Raw genomic sequence first — 26646 nt, 5'->3', positions numbered from 1 at the left:
CAGACCTTATACTCTGAGTATAAGGTCTATCCACCATCCTACTATATAGCAAGCATGACGTTTGTTGTTGATGTAATATTGCCATGGCAGCAATACAACAACACATAATGTAACACGTGGAGTTGTGGAAAATACATTAGGGTAAATAATGAGACGAATATATTATAATATGAGTAGATAGCTAATGCCTAATAATTTTAGATTTTGAGTAAAGAGATAAATGTATTAATTTTACAAAACTGTAATTTTTACGTAAACCCATTTTAGATAAAAACAAATATTTTTTATGTTATAATTATTTAAAAATAAATAACAGTAGAGACTTGAAACTTTTACCAAACATTCATATATTAATCTTTGATAGACAAGGAATATGTGATAAAATGTTTGATTTATTTATAAATATATTTACGTATTTTATTTTCGATGTATATATAATATATAATAACATTGATAACATTCTTATTTTTTAGGTTTTTTTTTAAATTTTATTATAACAACAATTAAAAAATACCAAAAATAATTTTTTTTCTGTTATAGAAGTTATTACATACAGTTAAAATGTTGACAAAATTAATTAAAAAAATTATTTTCTTCGTTAAAATTAATTATAATACTAAAATTAGAATTTAAAATATTATGAACTTTGGTACAATAATATTATTACAAAATAAAATAGGGTTTCTAACATAACCCTATGATTGAAATATTATTAATATAACAAAATATTTAAAAATAATAATTATTAAGAAGTAAAACAAATTTAATTTACTATATAGTAGTATATACAACAGTGTTATGATAGGAAAATAAAATTACCTCTCTCCCTTTTTCCGGGATTTTTTAGTATTTGGGTGTATGCACCTATTGCACCTATATATGTATAACATATTAGAACATAATATAACATAATATATAATTATTATTTTTATAAAAATTGTATTCAATTCATAACTTATTGTTAATTATAACATAGATAAATAGACTTACATTTAAATGTAATAAATTTACAATATATATAAAAAAATTTTAATAAATGTGACACGTATATTATTATTTGTAATATACTAAAAAAGAATTAAGAAAGTATAAATAATATTTTTAAGAATTGTGGATTATACTCATGTGTATTTTTCATACTTTAAGGTTGCTTTAAGAATTTATGAGGGACCTCTTTTATTACATTTTCAAACTTTTTTTCACTAATTAAAATGTTATTATACATAAATTGAAAAAGAAGTGAATAATTTTAAATGTCAATAAATAGCGCTCAAAAGGCTAGAAATATTGTATAATTGATCCTGTCTAAAAAATGCTATTATAAATATTTTATGAAAACTTCAAGTCTATTTAGAAATGATCTTCAACGTTTAAAAATTAAAGCATTTTTTCTGTCTTATAAGACTACGAAGATGGACAAAAAATATATAATATATATTAATAGTTAAAAGCTATTAAATCCTTTTAATACAACAATTATTTGATTTTTAGCAATTATTTATTTGATTATAAAAATAATATTTTTATTGAAGTATAATATGAATTTGTAGTTGGATCAATGTTCCGTGAAATCATGTTATGTCGTGTGGGGGCAAATCCCCTCCCTCTTGATACTGATAAAAAATTGTGGGAATAACTGGTCTTAATAAATTGTCTTGTTTCACTGGTAAAAATATTCGTACCGTCATTGCGTATGGACGTTTCGTAAAATTTTTATAGTCAATACTTAATAGTCTGCAATAATATAGATCAATATAATGCATCCATGTATACATACCTAAATATGTAACACATTATTTCTTATCTAATCAGGTATGTATTATTTAATATTTCAATCTTACGAGCGATTGTGTTAATAAGACGTCTATCCGTGTAGGTAATATGATTTTTGTATAATTTATTTTATATTTTTATCTACATAGTATTTGAAATACTATACACTATTTTTAATATAGGTTATCATTTATTAGTTACCTATTACTTATTCCTATACTATCCCATAAATATAAAATATTTATTTATCTCTTTATTTATGGGTTATTATAACAACTATTAAAAGGAAATATTTGTATATTTAATTTTAATAACCGGTCGCAGTCTTTTTATGATAGTTTTATGACCACTGTTTATGTAAAATAGAAAGACATGTCCTTTGTACTCCGAAATAATGTCCTCATCAGTTATTTAATTAATACGTATTTAGACCTTTAACCCTCGTCTAGGTTATGCCTCGATATTAGTATAATACTATGCTTACTAATAACAAACACACTAGTAAGCCCAGTGCTTAACTGCAGTGGTTAAACTTTAAAAAATTAAAACAATACAATGTACAATGACTATTAGTATTTCTTTAAAAGGTATATCTTTATACCATTTAGATACGATATAAAATAAAGTATATTATTAAATAACGAGTACGAGTCACGTTAGGTAATTATTTATTTCATATATCTATTTTTCGTTTTATAGTTGAACCATTTTGGTACTTTTTAATATCATATACTCAAATTTACATGAGCTTAAATCGAAAAATTAACAGGGCAATGATAAATTATGTATATATTTTATACAAGGTACACCTGTCAAACAATTAATAACATTACATTTCATACTTAATAGTTAATGTTAATACATTCCATATTCAATTCTATTATGGATTATTTCACAACAATAAAAATTTTTAAAGCATTATTGCTAATTTGAAATAAATAAACATGTGTTCTTTAACATTACTGTGTGGAGCAAAATTTGCAACAACAATGATTGATAAATAAATTTAAATCATAGTTTTACTTAAATACTTAAAGATACAATTGTATCATTAAATTCTGCGAAACTGTTGTATTTCAATCATAAATACTTCCAAAAAAATAACCTACATACAATTCTCATCATAACAAATCAAAACTGTAATATTATGTGTGTATTGATTTTAAAAATAATTGGTTAATAAAATTTAACATGCTCACTGTAATAGTTAAGTATACATAATGTGTGCCTCATTAAAACGTTAACGATGTATTAAGATGTCTTTAGTGTTTTTTAAGGAAGTATGCTAAATTAGGAGATATAAATGACGCTGACGAGTAGCTACAAAAACACGAAACTTAATTTTAAAGTTTAAATCCAATTAAAGGTTTAAAAAATTCTAATATTTAATAAAAATAAAAAATATTTTATACAACTAAATTAATAATATGTATGTTACGAGTAAATACACTATTTAATATCATTATTAAATTTACCTACCAAAATAAATTCTCAATACAATATATTATTAACAACAAAGAAATAAGCAAATAAATATCTAAAACTTTTTACCTATATTTTATATGATTTAATAATTTCAATACCTACCAGATGTAATGCCTATAATTTAAATTTTGTAATTACCTATTGACGATATTATAAAATTTAAATTATAAGATTTATATAATATATTACATACTACATTATAATTTTAGCTTCATAAATAAATAAAACCTGCACGGGAAACACTTTTTGACCTTTGATAATATTTAGAGCAACTATTAAGGTTCCACGTTTATTTGTCTACCGCGTAATTAAAGTATATTTCATTTGTAATTAGTCTAACTACATAATGTTTTTGAGAAACAATTTTTATGCTGTAAATCCTATATGACTATAATACTTAAAAAGTAGTATAATACCATATAGCTAGCTTATTGTATAGTATTATAAAATTATAAAAAATATATTTTCATAACTATTCTATTTTATTGAATACATTTTTAAACGGTTTAGGGAAAGTTAGGTACTTATTTTAACTGAGGTTTATAACAGAATTAACCCCAATTTTTATATAAAATAAACTTGCTCAATCTTGTTTTAATATTTAAAAATAGAATAAATTGATAAATATATTCTAAAAGAATAATATGTACTTACTATTGCATATTGTACATATTCACACAGTCACATATTTATATGTTCATCAAACTTTTAAAATATATTTAGTTAATTTTTACAAATACTTTGCTTTGAAAAATACTTGAGCTATTCGTTTAGAACTGTTCAAAACATTTAAAACATTTTTTTTTTGACATTTATTAAATCTTAAAATTACAAAATTTTTAAAATTACCGACAAATTTATTTTTAACAAATAAATTTCAATTGAAAAGGGTAAATATTTGACTACTTGCCTACTATTATTTTTTATCGAAGTATGTTGCCTATTTCATCTTGGTAAATTATTTAGTTTTATAATGAATAGAAATTATAGAATAACTAAATAAACTATAAATTCTATAAATTATTACAAACTCAATATGTTTTGATTTTTTTTTCTAGGTGGTACAAATAATTTAAATAAAATTTTTCATTTATTAATTATAGATATTTTTATTTATTAACAACTAGGTAGCAATTGTTTGCAATAATTTTTAATATACCTAATTCTAACCCTATTACGTCATAACTCGTAAGTTTTATTTTTCACAAAAAAATAAACAGTTGAGTATATAATATAAACAATAAACATACCTACACTAATAATATAAATAATACAACTGCAATTTCTGTAATAAACAAATTATTATTGGACTGCAGTTTTAAATTATTTCCTATATGTAAAATATAATCTAAGATCAAGGCTGTTAAGTTGTTAAGCCTTTATATACTTCATACAAATGTATAGGTACGCTTGTATGTATTGTATTAATATTTTTTATAACGTTTACATGAAATTTTTCATAATTCACTCACATTTACATACTTTAAATAAGAATATATCAACAAAATTAACTACCTAAACATCTCTATCTTATCTTTCATATTAAACATTTTTTGTTTTGTTTTTATCAATGCAGGGGTCATAGAGACTATTATTCCAACAAAGCAATGATATAATTTATTAATCATTCAGCTACGATACATGGAACACTACTGACGGAAATATTAAACGATATACTTGTGCATTGTACCTTAAACGCTTAGTTCATAAATTAGTAATAATAACATTTAAAATGAATGTCGCAACACCCGTGAATTCTGATAAATTACGGTATAAAATAAAAGTTAGCGGTCTCCCTAGATTTTATTCGTTACTGGTAAGTAATTTTATTTTAATTTTATTTATTATATAGAAGATTATAGATAGGTGTTTTATATTTAATAAGTATTATTGTAATGGAACGATTATTTTAGAGTAATTAAAAGCGAGAACTTTTATTATAAATGATATCTCAATAAATTATTATGATTAATTAACAAAATACTAATTACTTAATAAATGGTCTATTTTGATAAACTTTTGGTAATTATTTTTAGTAATGTTAATTATAATTATAAAATATTCATATTTATTCAATATGTATAAATATTGTTTAAAACTGTATATATCTAAATTAAGACATTTAAATGTTGCTTTTTTTATATAATATATTATACATGTATATTGTATAATATATATGTTGAAATGTACTTACATTTAATTTTTTAATAAATATTTAGACTAAACAATAATAATATTTAATTATATACTATTTATTGGATATATAATGTAGCTAATCTTAACTCTAATATTCAGGTGACAGGTATCTTAATTTTTAACATACATTTACGTAGATTTATTACATCTCAAAAATAGAATAAGTACCAACTATAATAATAATTAATAAATAAATAGACTACCTATATAAATTACTATTTTTAATTCGTTTTTTTTTTTTAATTTACCATAGCCTTTAATTTTAATAAATGCGCATATTATTAACCAATTATCTTTAATATATGGCCTATGGTCAATATTGTATAGGTATTTAATATTTTTAATTTTTTCATAAAAAAACACAAAAACTCAGTTACCAAAAATATTTATAACAACGATCAGTAAATACCAAGATCATTTCGAGCTTACCATACAATTTCGATTAGTTATAAACACCTGGAACAATGCTGCTTCTAAACATATTTAAGTATTTAACTGTGCTCCACTTTTTCCCACAATGAGCAAGTAAGAACCATTCTTATTTCTTATAGAATATTAACTAAATAAATTTCCATCACTTAAAGTATTAAACATACATACATTTGTGTGCACAAAAGACGATTATTATTATTAAAATTATTGCCAAAAAGTTACACTTAAATACGACTCAATTTAAAATCAAGTTAAGTGAAACAAATATTATTACTTCAGTTAAACATTTAAAATAATACATATTTGACGTTTTACAATTAAGACAGATAATCAATTGTTTTAATAACTATATTATAATAACATTAAAACCTTAGCACAGTAAAAGCGTATTATAGTTATGGATTGTTATTTTTTAATAAGAAAGTAACAGGTTATTATTACCGTATTGAAAAAGGAGATACTGAGGATGATTTACTTAAAAATGTATTCTTATTTTAGTTTTATTGCGTGACTTAGATATTTTAAGTATAATAATCTGAGTTAAGTCGTAAGTACCTACGCTGTAATATAATTTCTTTAATAAATAAATATTAATCTTCATTACTTTAAATATCCACTCATAAAAAGTTTAATATTATGGATAATTTATTATTACTAGGATCCATTACTACAAGAATTTTTAAAAATGATCAACGAGGAGTTGAGATTAAATTGCATACATGCGAGATACAGTAAAAAAGGTAACGCATGGCTGTATCTCACGTTTCCAACCGAATCCGAACAAGCGGTTGCTTTAAAACTATTAAAAAAATATAACTGGAAAGGACGTTCTTTAATCAGCACGGTTAGTTAGTATTTTATCAAAATGTTTGAATAATAATATAGAAAATTGATACATATTTATTATTTATTTAGTTAGTTACGGCCGATACGCCTAAAAACAACTTGAATTTAACATATGTCGAAGGAAACCATGTTGCTAAAAGACCGAGACTCGATATTCCACTTAGTGAACAAGTTTTGATGTCTACTATTCCTTATCATAGTATTGAATACGAAGAACAAGTGAGTACAAACTAATTACAAATGCGATTATTATTACAAGCTTATAACTGTAGTTAATAATGATTTTAAAATATAACCCGTTATATAATAGTGATATATTTATTATACAGGACGATTCACCAAACATTCACACCCCCATTAAGTTTTACATTTTTTAAATATACTTAAGGATCATATTTTGAAATTTTTGAGTTTTTTACAATACCTACAACGAGTATTCTGTCTCCTGTGGATTCAAACTTCTATTTTTTAAATGAGAATCATCTTTTCTACTATAAATTATTTAGCAGATCACTTTTTTGAAAATATTGACATATAAAAGTCAAAATTCAAACGGGTAGTTTCTTAGTTGTTAAAAAGTTAATTCTAAGGATAATAATCCTTAAAAATGGATTTACAAAAGTACAATATAGATGTAATAATGGATTTACTTAATATATTTCATTCTACTTGACCATTTTTATACAAATCATAAATGTTATTCACACATTAGTTATTATACTAAAATATTCAAATTTTCAAATCAATTATACATTCCTCATATCTTTCAAACCTATTTTAGTGAACTTATAATTATTCTTAATAGTTTCAGTAGAAAAGCTGTATTTAAAAAACAAGAGTTTAAATCTTGTATAACACTCCTTAAGTAGGTAGTACAAAACATCTTAAACATTTAAAAGTATGTATATTTAATAAAAAAATTTAAAACATCAGATTTTGAGTATAACTATTGAATTTTATAAAAGAAAACGGGGATGAGTGTACTTGATGAATCACCCTGTATATACGTATATTTAATCTCGTTTTATAATGTTAAAAATATTTCATTGTAATCGACGTGTACTATTGCACTTATTACCTTTACCTCGTATATAATACTATTATCAAATTATCTGTACCTAATGAATATTTAATTTAATTGATTTCGTGTACGATTTGTATGCTATATTAATTGGCGATTCGGTTCGAAACAGTTGAGGAAAAAGAGCGAAGAAGCGAGAATATTATTTCAACGGTTTGGGACGATAATTCAACGCAAACAACCACCGCTTGCGGAATGGTGTGCGACGCGCAAACGGCAGCTGAAGAGCGATCTAGCGTTCGAACTGTCGCCGATAATACCGTCGAAAAAAGTCGACCGATACCGCAACAAATGCGAGTGGAGCGTAGGTGAGTAGGAACCGTTTAATTAAGTGCGCGCAATGAAATCTACAGACGCAAAGTAAAATAATGGGGAGCATCTGATTTACATTATTATTATGAAGTCGGTCTTTGTACATAACAGACCGACGGGACACTGTAGCTGCAGCCGCGATAAATAGCCCAAAGGAATGGGTTTGTATTATACAGTAATACCCACTGGACTGGGTTTAAAATGTATACAGGAATTAATCCCGACAGCGATTCAGTGGCCGTCGGGCTGAGAGTGAAAGATTCGATGGACGGAATCCACTATGTCGGTCCACCGGATTGTCTAAGAAATTTGCCGATGCCAATGATCACGTTAGCGAAGGTAGTGTAGCAATAATAATAATAATATTGAAAAAATATAATATTATATTGAACATTTTTTTTTACGTTATTTTTGAATTTACGAACTGCGATTACATAATAATCGAACAGATATATAATTATACCCTTAATAATTATACATCCGCTTTCGGTTACTTCAAAGTTCGAATAATATGTTCAGATTCGTTAAAACTGATATTTTATTAAAATATCAATAGTAATTTATCAAAAGATTTTTTTATTTTCTGAATCAATCATTTATCTTGTTTATCGGCGTAACATTTATTTTACTATATATAGCAAACAGTTATAGAAGTACCTATTATGTATATGTGATAGTGTTCTCACATTAGATTGTAATTAATTTAGAAATTCGAGGATTTTGTGAAAAATAATTCTCAAGATTGGAGAATATGGCGCAATATGATAATTCGTATGAATGAAGACGGGGAAGTCATGGTGTCGATAGTTATCAACCAGCATCTACTAGACAACGACCAATTATCTAATATTAAATGTTCAATATCAGAATGGTCTAAAAAAAGCATAACTGAAAACGTAGTGTCGTTATATTTTCAAGTCCATGGAGAAAAGTGAGTTTAAATTTGTTTAACATATATATATATATATATTATATATTACTCATATATAGTAAAAGTAGTAAAACATTTTAACATTTGATTTTAGCGTTGATTGAAATAATATATGTAATATGTGTATACTTGTGTGTGTGCGTAGGACCTTGGCTGATTGTATCGGTACCACAATCGAAGCTGAATTATTGTGGGGACAAAAGTACATTGTAGAAAAGCTATTAAACTTATCGTTAGAAATTTCTCCAGCCACATATTTTCGTTTGAACAGTTTAGGTGCCGAAGAATTGTGTAAAGTGGTTGCTGATCTTGCCGATGTGAACGAAAATACTACAGTTTTGGATTTGTTCTGTGGGTCTGGATGCTTAGCTCTTACACTAGCCAAGGTAAATTATTAATTATTGATTATTTACTCATTTATCTTATTTTAAATTAAAGGTGAGTAATTATATATATTATATTCAGTGTCAATAGTCTTTTAAAAATCATGTGATTTGTGTTTAATTTCTTATTATTTTATAGTTATAAATTAATACATTATATAAATATTAAAATATGTAAAAATTATTGTATACTATACTTAGGCTTCAAATAATTGATAATAAATTCTAAGCATTTTCTAAATTAATATAAAATTAAAATTTAGTGTAGGTATCTTACTATATATTTTTATGAATAATATAAATAGGTCAGTGTTTATAATTTATTATCTGAAAAAAATATTTAACTAATAACAGGTAAACACTGCAATAAATAAAAAACTTATTCTTTTTGTTATTTTATTTATCTACATTTTAGATTCTGAACGGAACAATAAATGTACCTATTGACTTTACAATAGTGTGTTTTTTATTTTTATTTTTCTGTCTGTCATTACCTTTTGGAGCAGTAAAAATGCTTTGATTTTAAACTTAGAGGGTACGACTTTTACGCTATACGACTTTTCATGAAACGATTTTAGTTTCTTTGTTGTAACTGAAAAAAGTTTTAATCATTGAAACTTGAAATATTCTAGTCAACATTACAATAAATTTTACACACAATGGAACAAATAACACAGTAGGTAGGTTGGCGAAATAGTGAAAAAATGTTAACAAAATTAGATACTTAATAAACAAATAACGACTTTAGTTATTTTGTTACCTATTTAATTCAAAAATGTTATTAATTGGAACCTGAATGTTTTACATATATTATTTCGTGTTAAACATTTTAACATTTTCAAAGCATTTAGATTAATTTTAAGCTATTACGCCTATCTATACATCGAACCTGTTCACACCGTTCTATGGTAAGTCGATATTGACTTATAAGTTATAAGTTAATAACAATAATAATACCTATACGATATAAATATATTATACCTATATTGTTATAACAATATAATAAATATAATGTGTTGGGCATAACCGTATTACAAATAGTAATTATATTACTATAATACCAATATAAATATCTATTTATATAGTAAAATATAATTAGTAGTTGATAAATAGTAATATAGGTCGACAGACACCGTATCCTCTCGGAATCGATTTTCGTGTACAATGATTTATCATTGAATTCAAATTCAATACATATTACAGTGATTTACTCAATGATGACTGATGGAGGTACACTCCGACACTCGACACCTACACTGAGTACAGCACCAGAATGGTTACCTACATTTTCCCTTTTATTTATTTGATTGTTAATAAATAATTGTTTTTTTTTCGGTCATTCTTTTAATTTTTTTTCACTGTTATAAAATTATTCATAAGAACGTAAAATATAATATATAACCTATACATTTACGCATATATGTATACATTAATATTATTTTAATGTGTCTATAATCTATATGGTGCATCAACTACAATATTTTTATTTGGGACACAAGTAATAACACTTATTTGTGTAATAAATTATTTACTATAATTAATTATACCATTAGTTAAATTAAATATTATCATTTATTATGTCGTATGTAATTAGTAAATGGACTTAGAACTATTATATTTCGTATTTTTAATTACATAGAAATGTAAGCAAGTCGTGGGCATCGAACTAATCAAGGCAAATATATTGGACGCAAAAAGAAATGCTGAAATAAATGGAATTGTCAACTGCGAATTTATAGCTGGTAGGACGGAAGATATTTTGGACTCAGTTCTTAACAAACTCAAAGGGTGTAACGTAACTGTGATAATGGATCCGCCTTTAACTGGAGTCAGTAAGTGAAATACATATTTTAAATCATATTAATATTACCATGAATATATTATATAATTAAAAATTATAACGCTAAATGTACGTTGTTTTTTAAAAAGGTACCGGATTGGTCAGGACTCTTCGTAAATTTAAAGAAGCTATAAATTTAATTTACGTTTGTTCTAATCACAAATTGCCTTTGAAAAATCTGCTAGATTTTTCCTCGGTAGTTAGATATTGGCAAAAGCCAATAGATTCCGATCCATTTCTTCCACTTCGTGTAGTTCCTATAGACATGTGCCCTCATACACTTAGGTCTGAACTGGTTTTGCACTTTAAAAGGTTTTGTGTTGATGACATTTTGTCAACTAAAAACGATAGACAGTCAAAAATTTATAGCAACAGAAAATTTAAGACAAGATTTAATCCAAGGACATCAGAAACAGTTACATCAAATATTCAACCATCTGCGTCCGGAGTGGGCGGGTTGTTGGACTACCTCAAGAAAATCGAAGAAAGAGCGTATCAAGAAGGGTTAGCGAAAGGATTGGAAAGGAAAGCATTCCAAATGGGTTATTCGAGAGGTCTTCAGTGTGCCACTGCTAATGACGATGATAAATTTAAAAAAAACACTTCTACTAATTCTGATCAGTAATTACAAATACTATAATATAGTATATATATTTTTATAATAATAGGTACCTATATTAATATTTGTGTAAAATATAAATTAGCCATTAGGTTATAAATCAAGGAAAAATTATTATGCTCAAATACACATTACACAATTTATAATTATTAATATACTCTATAATAGTATAAGAGTAAAAAATAATTATATAAATTTAATAAATAATCTTAAGTTAATATTTTACAACGGCATTTTTGTTATACTATAAATCAACATGTATTATTATTATTTTTTTTTACTACTTAGTTAATATTGTACATTATGCAAACAATATTATATAACTACATTCATATAATATTTTGTAGATTAATTAATAATTATAAGTTATACATTTTAAAGAAGTACAAAATAAAATTGAAAATATTTTAATTTTCTGTTTACTTACTATTACACTGGTAAACTCATTCTAATTTATAACATAAATATACATAACGTAAAAAGATAGTATTGAAAAATTTGATAACAATATACCTATATAGGTACTTGTAAAATATTCAATATAATTTCATTGAAATTAGTATTCTTAAAAAGTCACCCTTAATAATTTTAATATATATTATGAATATTGCAGGTTTATATAATAGGTACATCATAATATAAGATGCCATTATCGTCAATAATAATAATTATTAAATGTAAGCTATACGCCTATGCAATCGGTACCTATAAGCCATAAGGCTATAATAAATTATTAGATAGAAAGATACCTACGTGACTACGTATAATATATTGTTATTCGTTATAATGTGTATACTCTACTATTTTAATTTTTAAACATTAAAACATTTTATATTTTTATATTAGTTATTACATAGCTACACCTATAACATTATTTTTATTTTATGAAAAAAAAATAGTATATACCTACTCAGATATTATATAAAATACGCTTTGAATGCAAATGTATACATTAAACGTTAAACGATTATATTATCTATACACACCTGTAAGCTTATGATATTAATATTTTTAACTTTTTAAGGTTTGGAAATGATAGATATTCATGTATTTTAAACAATGTACAATGTAATGACGTATAAAGTTAGTTAGGTTACACCCTAAATTCAATAATAGTAATGGATATTAGATTGTATACGACATTATACGCTAGCTGCTCTTCTCTAAAGTTATATTTTGTAAACCTATTACCTATGTTTGATTGCGAGTTCATTTTTCTTATAGTTAAAAATAATACTATTACTTTTTAGATTTTTATCAGTATGTACGAATAAAGTAGTATTTTTTTCTATTTTTTTATTATGATTTTTATATTTTAGAATACAATGAGGTTTTAACATGCTATTTATTATTTAAGAATTGATGCACTATATATAGGCTATATAGAGTATAGAGGCTATTATAGTACCTTAATTACACCATAGGGCTTATATCATGATATAACAACATTATTACATTACGTACTTGCAATACTTGCATCATAATTCGTAATAGACATACTATGATTATGAATTATACGATTTTTAAGTGATAGTATCATTATCATAGAACCTTAGACCATATTCAATGGATAAAGCAGCCATAGCATTTCTCGCCTATATAAACAATTTGAAGCATTGAAGCCAGGGTTGTCCCTCATCCCGGGCCCCACACTCTCGCCGCAGTTGCAGGATAAACTCCGCTTTTAATAGATACAATAAAAAATTCAAATTGATATGCAAAACACATGTACGTATCATTTTTTTTTTCATGTACAATTGTGGAATAGAATACAATAATATATTTTATTTATGGTACTTATATTATATAATATTATTACATTATTTTTTTTATAATACATATAATACAGGCACGTCGCACGTATGTTTAGCGTAAACATATTATGTTATTCTGTTGCATTCTATTTTTGATGACTGTAGCAGGTGCCAGGTAGTGTAGTGAACACATTTCTATTGATTTCGATTTAAAGAACAATGTTGCCCTAAAAGTATTCTTAACAGGATATCAAAAAAGTGGTTAGAAAAATTGCAAAAGAGGAAACATCAAGTGTATGCCAAAATTGGAAATAATACGAATACAGGAGTTTAAAAAACAAAAAATTTAAAAAAATGTTTGATTATTAAAGTCTAAGTATGAATACATCTGTTTCTAATAACAATGATAATTCTTTAAAATATGAATATTTTTTTTCCAATTTTGAACAAATTTTTTCCATAATTGAACGATTTCAACAATTGGACAAATTTAATGATTACTTTGGTTTCCTTTATAGTATTGGAAATATTTCTGAAATGTATAAAGATGATTTAATGAAATATTGTATGAATATTCAAATCCTTCATGCTAGAAGTTGGTGATAAAAAAGATATAAATGGTCGAGAGTTGTTTAATGACTTGGTTATTCTTTGTAATATTATTGAAAAAGTCACCTTACCACTAAAAGTTTTAGAAAAAATATTTAGTTAGGTACAATGTTAATGAAATTTATTGCAACGTGTTCATAGTATTAAAAATATTGTTAACTATACCTGTAACCAGGGGCGGATAGGCCCAACTACACACCGGGATTTTTGCGGCGGGTCGCTACTTATATTGATGAAAACAGGCCGATAAAAAATATCTGAATTGAAAATATCTGGGTCTTAGATAATATGATCATTTGGGCCACTAGATTTTATTTTCCCGGCACTGTTAGATCATGCCTATCCTCCCCTGCCTGTAACTACAGCTTCAGGTTTAGTATTATTAATTTATTTTATATTCATATATTTTTGGATAATATAATATACAATATAATAATATTCATAATTTATTTTGTATAATTGTACCTACTATAGTACAAGATACTATATTTGCGCCCTTACCATAGGCGCGATTTAACTTTTAAATTTGAGGGGCTTTATTTTCGATTATGGCCCTTGCCCATTTGGCCATTTATACCTATATATGCAACTGACGACAGTGATATTTTAGACCCCACAATTTTACTCCGCCCTAAACCCCACGAATCGTTAGGACAACCCTGATTGAAGCATACATTAGCCACGAGTCTCTTTTTGGGATGCGTAATCTTCGAATGCGTATTTATACTCGTCGCGTACTTATTTGAGTTATCACTCATAAATTCCCAGGGAGAATGCAATTATTAAAAAAAACATTCAACGAGTATACACACATGCGTAGATGGCACGTCTCAACGAGAAACCTCTCGCTTATAATATGTGTTTCAAATATCGAAGATATTACTACATTAAAATATATTTATTATACTCAAGGTGTATATTGTATTTAATACACCTATCCGTTCAATGCGTGAGATTATAACTTATTATCATTTCAACTATTAAATAACTAGCATTTTTCGAACCACTGGTTTAAAACAAGTTTCTGTTATCAGTTTATCACTGTAATCACTTATCAAATATGATTGTACGAACTGCTAACTCGAAACTTCACGTAACCGTGTACTTACTTCTTCATAGCTAAGATTTAGTGAGTGAAAACTGTAATTTTTTTTATGTAAAGAAATTGTACCAATATTATAGTTTGTCGAGTTACTAAGTTACTTTAAGACATTTACGTTTTTAATATTTATTATTACTTTAAAATAATTGTTTTCAGAAAATTCATAATTGTTTGCTATATGAGGTATGTATGTTTAAATATTTAACCTTATGTAAAGTATATTTATCCATTAGTTATTAATCATATTATAATATGTAACTATAAAAATATTATAAACAGCAGTAAATATAAAAAATAATTTAAACATTTTTTGTTGATTTTGAATACCTATTTGTTTTCTAAACCAATGGCAATGTAGTTTGTTTTTGTTACTTTATTAGCAAAGTTAATTCTACTTCAGTGGAATTGGTTTTTAATAAGTCAAATAGAATTATGAAACTTTATTTTTACTTTGCTGTTTTTGTATTTTATAATATGATGAATAGGTAATAAATTGTAGATAGGCTTACAATTCATAAATTGTAAATTCAATTATTATTCTGTCTATAAAAATACAATACAAAATAATATATATTAAAACCATTAATTGATATGCTGCTCTTAAGATTGATAGTTAATACTCTCCAATTATATTTATACAAATGATATAACAATATTATGTATTAATGTATTATAATATATAATATATTATTTATCTATATAGTGTAGAATGTAGATAATAAATGGGTTGATGTATGATGGTGATCACTGATCAAATCAGGACTGATGTATTATAAAAACAATCAAGAATTAGGATAATACTTATGAACATTATAGTCTATAAACTATCATTGAAATGTATGTCTTCTTCGCAATACTAAGCAATGGATTACTTTGAATACTATATACCCACCCAGAGAAAAGTGTTTAAATCATAAATATTTCATTTATTAAGATCTTTTTCTCCAAGGGTTGGTCTAAGATAATAAATAATAAATTAAAAACGAACATAATATTTACTAAATTAATTCTTATTTATTAATTAACATTAATTTAATATTCTTTAGAACAAATATTTATTATAAAGTATAAACTAATACCTATATTCGTAATCAAGTACATTGTGCGACACTCCGACGTCCAAAACTTTTTTATGAACTCAATACCTTATTAAAACTGACCTAACCCATCGGGTTCTATTGTATGTATGAGATTTAGGTATATGGGTTAATGGTTATATCGACGACTTGATTTGCGACAGCAAAAAAAATACTGTAGGTCTTTTTTTTTATTCCGTCTTTCGAGTGCTGTCAGGAAGTCGACACTCGTTTCCTGCACACTTAATACAAGTTATGTTCGACGTCGTACGTAATTTATTAAATCGTCCACCGAAAGTAGTACGCCGGCTGTATTGTATTATAGGTACTCTAATTACACAAATCGAACGCATTTGAAATTTTTTTCTCTTCTCTTTATTCCTCGTCAGACGTCTAAGCGACTATAATGTGATGCAATATATACATGTACACCGTCTACCGATCGTCGTTGATTGATTGATTATTCGCATGCAGAAATGGGTTTTCGGAGTAGGTTGTTGTGATAATATGTACACTAAGTCTGCGAGCGCGTCATAACTAGTCGACGTTCAAAATGATAACTTCGGTCCTCGTCGCACGCGGTCGGCAGCCGCTATAGTGGTGGTGGTTAACGTGCTGTGGATACGCGCGAGGGTGGCCGTAAACTAATCGATACGGCGTGACGCGGCACGCTCGAAGGGGAACTTTTAGACACGGGTGTGTGGGCGGGTGGCCCCCAGCGTGTTGTCGTCGCGCACATTCCACCGCCGTTTCGCGCCCCTCGGACCGACGTCGCGCATCCCTCGCCAGTACCAATCGTCCCGCCGTCCGAGCGCCATCGACGTCTGCCATGCTTCATCCGTCCCGAGTCCTTTGTCGCCGCCGCCGTCGTCGTTTCCGCAACCGCGTCATCGTGCACCGACTCGATTGGCGACGTTAGACCGTAAACGCACTCTCCGCCATATCGTAATATATCGTTTAGCCACCGCCGCCATTGGTCGTGGCGTAGTGGTTACACACGGTGCTGTTGCTGGTGTCGTCGCTGTAGTGGATCGGGATCGTGCGATGCGCAGTGTATCATGACACCGTGCCACAGCGAGACCAGAAGGAAACAGCGGCGCGTCCACGGGCTGCAGATGCCGTGGCACCCGCAGCAAGTGGCCGGTTGGCTAGTACTGGCCACGTTCGGCGCCTGTTCGTTCGGAGTCCTCTTGCCCGGCCTCGGGCCCGACGTCTACCCCATCGCGCTGTTCGTGCTGGGCAGCCTGTTCTTCTTGCACGTCGTGTCGCACGTAGCCGCGCTGCTCATCGATCCCGCGGACCCGCAGCTCCGCGCCCTTCGCGACGACGGAGTATCGTCGCGAAAGCCCGTACCCGAGCTAGACAAGACCAAACACGCGCACGTCATCGAGAACGGCAAGTGTCACCTGTGCAATATATACACGTCCGGTCACCGGACCAAGCACTGCGGATCGTGCAATAAGTGCGTGGAGAAGTTCGACCACCACTGCAAGTGGCTGAATCACTGTATCGGCGCGAGAAACTACGTGGCGTTCATCGTGAGCGTCGTGTCGGCAGTGCTCGCGTGCCTGGTGATCGTGCTAGTATCGTCCGCCGAACTGGTCATCTACAACGCGGACCCGTTAAACGTCGAACACTACCTGCGGCCGGTGTTCGGCAGCAATCAGACCATCCAGGTGAACCAGTTATTCAGCATCAGTCGACTGCCGGTGGATCGGAACGTGTTCGTGGCCGTTGCGTCCGCCCAGTGCGTCTTGGCCTTGGTCGCCATGGTATTGCTGCTGCACCTGTGCGTCTTTCACGTGTACATATCCGCGCTGGGCATCACCACGTACGAGTACATCCGGAACTATAGGCGGTATCCAGAGTTCGATTCCAGGAACGGCGCGGCCGCGTTGTCGTCGTCGTCGTCCATGTCCGACAACAACGTCGCGATGTCTTCGGGATCCTGCAAGAACGCTGCGGGCCGGAAGTCCGCTATGGCCAGAGTGTACAGCTCGGCTTGCTGTTACGGCGCGGTGACCGCGGGCCGACGAAAGCGGCCGTCGTGTGGCATCCACTCGAACCTGAACGGCGCGAACCGTAACGACTCGGACGGCGCGGCCCACGACGACATGACCGTGGAAACGGTGGAGTCGTACGGTCGCAATAGCGGCGCCAGTAGGCTGCTGCACCCGAAGGACATGGACCGGACTGCGAGACCGGAGGACCGCGAGCAACAGAACGCACAGCCGAAGTGCCGGTACTGTCTGGAGAAGAACAGGATCCGGGGCGACGGCGCGCGATTTTTTGTGTTGGGCAAACGTCGCAAAGGGTTCTGTTGTTGCTTCCAGAAACCCGAGCCGGTGTTCGGTCGAACCGCCGTTGCTGCCGCAGCCGCTGCCCATCATGTCAAGGTCCCGCCATCGCCGTTCGCGGTCCGTCGGAACCGCGTCATACCCACCGACGGTGGTCAACTGTCGTTGGTCGTCGACGAGTGGAAATCGTTCAACTCAGGCACGCTTCCGGCCCTGCCGCACGCGGCCGGCCACCGTCAGATGCAAAAGATCACGCTCAAGGAGCTGGGCCAAGTTTTGGCGTTCGTCGAACAACAACCGTCGAAAGCCAAGCGGCGCAAGATTGGTGGCGGAAACGGACAGATAAAACACTCAAAATCGTCGTCCAACCTTTCGCCGATTCATGAATCGGGACTGTCCAACCCGTCAACGCCGCAACTGAAAAACCGTTACCCGCAGACTAGGCCGTGTAGTTGGCTGTCGTCAACATCGTCGCCGCCACCGCCGACATCGTCTTCCTCCCCGCACAACACTTCTAAAAGCGCGTGATTTATGTTTGTGTGTGTGTATGTGTGGGGTTTTCCATAACCACCCTTTCCTCCCCTGAAACCCACGTGATGTGTGTGTGCGCACAATTTGCATTTCATTTTTATCGTCTGCTCCTCGTAGACCGATAAAATATTTTATGAACGACGGCGTTTGGTAATCAAAATTATAAACAATAATATTATATAGTTTTACTACCTTACAACCATGTCTGAGCCGAAACGACTCACGAACGAATCAACGACTATCGCTATTTCCATTTACTAATTTCCCTGGTCTAATGTCTGTCGGAAAGTTCTTCCGTATAGCAGTTTGGATGTAGGTATATGTATATAGTATATAGGTACCTATTTGATTTAACGCGAATGAGTAACGATAACCTATACTGACTATTACTGCTATGATAAGATAAAATGCCGTTAATCACTTAAGAACATTTAAAAAATATATATGTACATCTTTATTTTGCATTTTCTTAAGATCACATAATACTTCCTACATAGGTAATAATATTTCTTATAATATAACATATCAACTTGTGCTTTCATGTATACATTTACACGAGAAACGGAATGAAAAAAAATAAGTATGATAAAATGCATTTTTATAACATCTTAATTTTTAAATTGATATAAACTTGTTTCATAAGAAAGAATGTTGTAACTCGTAAGTACGAATTGTACTTAATTAAACTTTATAGGTACTTATTATAATTTATTTTATAATAATAATAATATCTCGTTAATTGAGCAATATTTTAAACTAACCTAAATGAGCTAAGTTTTAAAATTTTTAATTTATTTTTCTTCGGACGGCATTTTAGCTTTAGAACACAATATTTATGTCATCAATATTGTACTTATATACGTAAATTTTCAAAATTCTGAGAAAGAATAAACTACAAATAATTATATCAAAATAAATTTGGATTTTATTGTTTTTTATTTTATACACTTACATTATATATACAACTTAAGTAGGTACCTATTTATTATATTATATATAATACTCAAACTGTTATACTTCCCTAGTCCTTATATGAGACTAATCGTGACTATCAATATGTTTTCATTGTGACATGTAATAAATTTACGTTTTCAAAAATCAACAAACAACTGCAACCCATTTAAATCAATAATGATGTTTAATTTTCGTAATGACCAAATAAAAAATGATTACCGAGCACGCAATATTATACTATTTGTTATCATGTGATATATAGGTACCAATTGTAAGTCGTCCTTTCTTGTTGTACTATTATATTAATATTTTAATACTTTTCCATTTTTATAAATTAATTTAAAATTTTAATATATTTAGAAGACTATTATTATTTATTTAAAAATAAGTTTTTGTGAAAACCAAATGTTTGAATTGTCACAATTTAGTTTTAAATTGTACCTATTAGCAAATAATATGTTTGTGAAATTTGTATGGAAAATTGAGTATATTTTTTTAAGGTCAATGATTTACACTGTACAGTGGTTATATTACATTAAAAAAATCATTAGTTGGTGTTTAATATGTCCAATTTAATAGCATTGCCTGCAACAGTTTTAATGTTATCTAATATAAATGTTAAAAAAAAAATAAAGATAATAAGTCCACTGTGTTTATTATATTTTATTATTTAAAATCTAAAGAGTTAAGAGAGTTATATAAAGTAAGATCTGTCTGTTTTGTATTTAAAACAATACTGAGTATTTTTTTTTTTAATTTACTAATATCGAGTCTTGATAATTAAGGTATTGTAATTTATAGTCTTAGTAGTAATAACTAATAACAGTGAAGTATTATATCAATAACCAAATATGTTTTTCTATATACATGATAAGTTTAAGCCTTGTATAATAAGGAAGAAAGGGTTAAACGGCATAGGCATGCGCAGAACATTTTTGCTGTGAGTGCACAGTACTAAAAAACAGATTTAACATTTTTTTAATTCATGAAAAATTATTCAACTCGGTACCTAAACATTAAACTAAGCTGAACTCACTAGGGGTGCAGTTACATACCCTTCACCCTGTGCGCACGCCTATGTTAAACAGTATATTGTGTGATTATGAATTTGTGATAATTATAGTCTAATCATACAAATGTATTTACATTATTCAATATTCAGTCATATTTTATTTCATTGTCTAAACTTAAAAAAAAAATTTTGGTTCTCTCCTAATGCCATTTTTCAAAACCTACTATTAAGAAAAATTAAAATCAATTCTATAATCAATAAATTTGGTTGGTTTTCTGTTTATTTGATAAAAATACGTTAGTGGACTTGGACATTTTTTTCACATAAACTTATATAACATCTAACATCATACTTTTCTATTGTACTTTTATCATAAATTGGTATGTTTAACCATGATTTAAATTTTAAGTAAACGTATTATTTGAAGTATTAATAAATAATTTTCTTGTGTTTTTTAGAATTTTTACCAGATAATTGTCTTTAAAACATACCTATTAGTTTCCTGTTTTAAAAATTTGAAAGTGAAATAATTTATAATATTTACTCATCATTTTGTTTTTGATAAATATATACTATATAAATATAATATTGTATTATCAAATATTGTGTTTATTTATTTTTGCATAATAAAAATGGTGTCCATATAAGTTATGGTTTATATTTATTTTGGATTATGTGGATTACAGTATCTATTGAAATATCAATAAATACACCTACCTATTTTCTATTTCATTTATGAAGATTGAAGATACCTGCTAAACTGTATGCATATGCTATACTAGGTTGCTAATTTTTCAGTTAAAAATTAAAATCAAGTGTTCTATAATTTGTTTGTATATGCACACTAATAATAAGTACATTTGATTTTATGTACAATAAATATATTGAATATATTGTATACCTCCATTTTCTTGAATTAAATAAAGACAAATAATGTACAAATTGTTAAATTTCTCAAATAAAAAACAAATTAATTTCATAAAATGCATTTAATGACCCTATGTAAGTAAAGCAGAAATAGTAAAACAAACAACAGATTGTCTTTTTATATCCTCTGAAATCGTAAAATTGTTTTTCGGTTATTTAATTATTAATAAAATAATTGTATAGTTAAATTTATTTTTTAGGTATAATTAATTAGAACTATGGAGTCAAAAGAAAATGTATGGGAAAGGCTTGGAAAACCAAAGTATGTACTAGCCCCTATGGTTGAACAGAGTGAACTACCTTGGCGAATGCTATCACGTAAACATGGTGTTCAATTATGTTTCGCACCAATGTTACACAGTCAGAATTTTGTTCAAGATCGTAAATATCGCAAAGAATTTTTTACTACTTGCCCTGAAGACCGTCCTTTAGTTGTTCAGGTATAACTATAAAAAAATTATATTATATTCATTCAATAATATTTAAAGAAAGCTATACCATGTCATCATGTCCTCTATCTTATAATAAATTCTACAACAAAAGAAATTTGTGTTTAACAGAACCAGAACCAATTTTGAACTTTGATACTAAATTGGAATGAAACATAAAAGTAAAACATTTCTAAGTTTGTACATTAGTTTTTGCCATAAAAAATTTTCAAACAAGCTATGAGTAGCTATGTAGAATATTACCACAGAAAATGGTCATAAAACTCACTTCAAAATTAACATAACATAAAACCAATGTACAAATATACATAATGTTCTCTTTTCAACTATTTGTTTTTTTGATAAGACAAATAATAATAATAATACACTCTTATATTAAAGCTTACAAAATATTAGTTCCGCCAAACTCTAAATATATTATGCATTATTATATTTGTGACTGTGTAATAATGTATAGATACCATATGTCTGCTAAGTTAATTTTTTGTCAACATTTCCTATATTTTATTTTTAATAGTTTTGTGGTAATGATCCAAAAGTAATACTAGAAGCGGGAAAATTAGTTGAAGATAGTTGCGATGTAATAGATCTAAACTTGGGTTGTCCACAAGCCATTGCTAAACGTGGATTTTATGGTTCTTTTCTCCAAGATGAATGGAAACTTATATTTGAAATTGGTAAGTGTGTTTATTTATTTTTACTTAATAATAAATAATAATAATATGATATTGATATGGTTAATACCCAACCTAACTATAGTCTGTCCAGTAAGAGAACATGATGCCAATTATATGCGTCCCTACAAGACATCCTGCTACGGATTGCAGTATATTCTCTCGCTAGACTTAACACAAAATATGTTAATGGTATTTATGTATGTTTGAATTTCAGTTAAAACATTAAAAGACAATCTTAAAGTACCAGTATCATGTAAAATCCGTATTTTTGAAGATTTAACAAAAACTATTTCATATGCTAAAATGTTAGAAGAAGCAGGTTGTCAAATGTTATCAGTTCATGGTCGGACTAGAGATCAAAAAGGAAGATTGACAGGAATAGCCGATTGGAATCAAATAAAAGCTGTAAAGTAAGTAAAAAAAAAATCCAAAATAATTTGTAACTATCTATTATAATTACTCCTCCTTTTAGAGATGTATTTTGCATGTATTTTAATTTTATTGGTTTATATTTTTGATAACATAAATTTATACTTATTTTATTTGAAACAAGTTATGAGTAATGGCTTATGACTATTGTAAGAATAATAGTCATGTGTAGTGTTTTGATTTTTATGTTTTTACATATTTTTATTCAGATTATTCTGATATAATTGAATAAGATTTCTTGGTTTGTTTTTCTACATATAAGTAAAACCCTTGTACACTACTTGAGAGCATAAAAATGAATACTTTTATGTTAAAGAATATTTAGTACAATATTCTGTTTTAGAAATGTAATGGGGGTTTTTCACCACAGATATATTTTTAACATTATTAAAATTAAAATATAAAATTTAATTTTATAGATAATTTTACAATGTTTTTAATCTATAAATATAATCAACTTTCATAAATAATAATAGTAATAGATTAAATAGAATGTCGTACTCTATTAATGATTAATAAAGTTATTAGTTAAGTCTTATTACTTAAGTATACTAATAATTAATATGATGTACATTATATCTATAAAATGATTTACAATTATACTATCATTATAGTATATAGTTGTTTTCTAAAATAAATTAGATTTGTTAAAATCATTAGTATTTTTAACTATTATTTTAGTTCACATATTATGTTTATTTTTTAGGGAAAATGTAACAATTCCTGTCTTAGCCAATGGAAATATTCTTATATATCAAGATATTGAAAGGTGTTTAAAGGAAACTTTGTGTGAAGGAGTTATGTCTGCTGAAGGACATCTTCACAATCCATATATTTTTGATAATCAATCACCTCCTGTTTGGGAACCAGCACTTGAGTACTTAGATCTTAGCGAGCAATATCCTTGTCCACTTTCAAATACAAGAGGTCACTTATTTAAAATCTGCTACCATATGTATGTGTATAAATTATTATTTTTAAATTATAATGTGGTTATAATTATTTTATTTTTTGTAATTTCAGATTCAGTCTCCCTGAAAATGAATCAATAAGAGATATATTAGCAAAAGGTCAAAATCGTAATGACTTTAGAAATGCTATTATGCAATTAAAAGTAAAATATTTACCATATCACATGGGCCAATTACCGTGGAATAACAATCAAAATGGTAAACTAATTATGACACTTAAATATTATAAACAAATTACATCCTGACAGTTTTCTAATACAATTTTAGATTATAACTTAACTTTACCTCCTTGGTTGTGTCAACCGATGGTTCGTATACCACCAAAGAGTAATTTAGTTGAACTTGAAACTAATGAAGAAGTAAATAAATCAAAAACCGACGAAAAAGAGGTAAGGAATTATATTGTTAAACAATATATATATTTTAATTTCCTTAAAAAAATAATTGATTCAAATAGAATTTAAAAAGAAGTATTGATGACGAAGACCCATTGAAATTGTCAAAAAAAAAGTTAAAACAGTTGAGTAAATTAAAAAACAAAGAAATCAGGTGTCAAAGAATACTTGAAGAATTATGTTCTGAATGTCGAAATCCAAAGGTACCTAAAATTATTTAAGTGAAATTTATAATTATAACTAACCAAATAAATAAATGTTTATTTATTTACTATTATTAATTTTATATTCGCTATCAAGGGCTTAAAATGTGAGTATAAACTTTGTAAAAAGTGTTGTCGAAGTAAATGCTATTTGGAAATTGCTGATTGTCCTGGTCACCGGATATTAATTAAGACAAAGAAAAACTTACTGCGTCGTAAAGAAGGTATTTATATTTAGTAAATAAAAATTGTATGATGTTACAAGAAATAATTATTATTATTACTCTTTTAAAACTATACCTAATATAAACCTTTACTTAGTGCTATTTCATGTTTACCAATTTCTAAAATACTTAAAAAAAAAAACATCCAACAGCATTAACTGTTTTTTTTTTTAATTTATGCACATGGAATTCTTTCATTATTTTTATAATTTTTTAGAAATTGTATTGACTAACATGTTTATAGTATATTATATTATTAACAACATTGATTATGTATTATTATATATTATTATTTACTCTATAGTCAATGTTAATAATCAAAATGATAAAAAAACAAGAAATAACTTAAATCTTATACAATATAAATTATTATGACTTGTTGGTGTATTATAAATAATTTGAAATATCAATATCTAAAACTTTTAATTGTATTTATCATTTCAGAAACAGATCTCAACTGTAAACAAATATACACTGATGTTTCATGAAATTCAAGATTAAGAATATAATAAAATAATAAAGTGTTAACATTTTTTCACAAATTTTTTATTAATTCTAACATGATAGTAAAGAATCATGTATATTAATTGTTATTTTAATTTAATTTAATTAATAAAAAAATTAAACTCTACTATCATATTTTAGTTTGTTATCTGAGAAATCCAGCTTTGTTTAAAGGATTAGAATATAAGATACAGTTCATATTGATACAACCATACAGGAGTGATTTAAAAGTATTATATTTAATAGTGCAAATCAGCTCAACCCTCTTAAATGGAATTTGTGATAAAAGTAGTATACCAAATATATGCTCAACAGTTCACGTTTATACTCTTAAAAAACCTACATAAGAACGCAGATAAAGTTCTTACCATTAAGTTTTGTAATGAGTTGATCCAATAATGATAAAAATCGTCAAAATTATGAAATTATTTTAAAGTTAAAAATATATGATTATGGTACATTCAATTTTTATAACTAAGATTTTGAAAATTTAATAAAGGTAAGTAGCTCATAAGTACTGTAACTAAAAAGTCCTGAGCAAACACAGTTATTTTTTTTATTTACAAAAGAAGTGCAAGAATTAAGACATTTTTGGTAATTGTATGGAGCATTTTATGATGGTTTATATTATATT

The 26646-nt window shown here is 28.2% G+C and overlaps 3 protein-coding genes across 4 annotated transcripts; all 3 read left to right on the top strand.

The window, feature by feature from the left end:
- The first annotated feature begins 1681 nt into the window (after window positions 1–1681).
- Window positions 1682–12310, top strand: LOC132921601 (tRNA (uracil-5-)-methyltransferase homolog B-like). 2 transcript variants are annotated; one of them, XM_060984709.1, is made up of 11 exons: window positions 1682–1812; window positions 4835–5074; window positions 6545–6730; window positions 6802–6951; window positions 7926–8121; window positions 8337–8464; window positions 8833–9056; window positions 9202–9258; window positions 9328–9442; window positions 11079–11271; window positions 11369–12310. In XM_060984709.1, the coding sequence occupies exons 2-11, from the start codon at window positions 4991–4993 to the stop codon at window positions 11902–11904; spliced, it is 1869 nt and encodes a 622-aa protein (XP_060840692.1). In that variant the 5' UTR covers window positions 1682–1812; window positions 4835–4990; the 3' UTR covers window positions 11905–12310. The 2 variants fall into 2 exon arrangements, with proteins under 2 accessions (XP_060840692.1, XP_060840691.1); XM_060984708.1 differs by having other exon boundaries at window positions 9202–9442.
- Window positions 12311–15351: 3041 nt separating this feature from the next.
- On the top strand, window positions 15352–26139 carry LOC132920149 (tRNA-dihydrouridine(16/17) synthase [NAD(P)(+)]-like). Its single transcript, XM_060982313.1, has 11 exons — window positions 15352–15390; window positions 15520–15546; window positions 22361–22600; window positions 23127–23286; window positions 23501–23696; window positions 24422–24670; window positions 24739–24884; window positions 24954–25075; window positions 25144–25284; window positions 25382–25508; window positions 25953–26139. The coding sequence occupies exons 3-11, from the start codon at window positions 22379–22381 to the stop codon at window positions 25994–25996; spliced, it is 1407 nt and encodes a 468-aa protein (XP_060838296.1). The 5' UTR covers window positions 15352–15390; window positions 15520–15546; window positions 22361–22378; the 3' UTR covers window positions 25997–26139.
- On the top strand, window positions 16433–21880 carry LOC132920147 (palmitoyltransferase ZDHHC11). The gene has a single exon (XM_060982312.1). It carries the CDS (start codon window positions 17498–17500, stop codon window positions 19262–19264), a length of 1767 nt encoding a protein of 588 aa, XP_060838295.1. The 5' UTR covers window positions 16433–17497; the 3' UTR covers window positions 19265–21880.
- Window positions 26140–26646: the final 507 nt, after the last annotated feature.

Source organism: Rhopalosiphum padi, chromosome 2 (genome assembly GCF_020882245.1).
Source record: "Rhopalosiphum padi isolate XX-2018 chromosome 2, ASM2088224v1, whole genome shotgun sequence".
Lineage (NCBI taxonomy): Eukaryota > Metazoa > Arthropoda > Insecta > Hemiptera > Aphididae > Rhopalosiphum > Rhopalosiphum padi.
The sequence above is the reverse complement of the archived record's forward strand: the minus strand, read 5'-3'. Positions and strand labels throughout refer to the sequence as shown.

Coding starts and splice junctions, on each gene's coding strand:
- LOC132920147 (XM_060982312.1), top strand. CDS start 17,498: ATGACACCGTGCCACAGCGAGACCAGAAGGAAACAGCGGCGCGTCCAC.
- LOC132920149 (XM_060982313.1), top strand. CDS start 22,379: ATGGAGTCAAAAGAAAATGTATGGGAAAGGCTTGGAAAACCAAAGTAT. Junction 24,885..24,953: donor GTGGAATAACAATCAAAATG/GTAAACTAATTA, acceptor ATACAATTTTAG/ATTATAACTTAACTTTACCT. Junction 25,285..25,381: donor CTGAATGTCGAAATCCAAAG/GTACCTAAAATT, acceptor TTCGCTATCAAG/GGCTTAAAATGTGAGTATAA.
- LOC132921601 (XM_060984708.1), top strand. CDS start 4,991: ATGAATGTCGCAACACCCGTGAATTCTGATAAATTACGGTATAAAATA. Junction 9,057..9,201: donor TTTCAAGTCCATGGAGAAAA/GTGAGTTTAAAT, acceptor GTGTGTGCGTAG/GACCTTGGCTGATTGTATCG. Junction 9,443..11,078: donor TAGCTCTTACACTAGCCAAG/GTAAATTATTAA, acceptor TTAATTACATAG/AAATGTAAGCAAGTCGTGGG.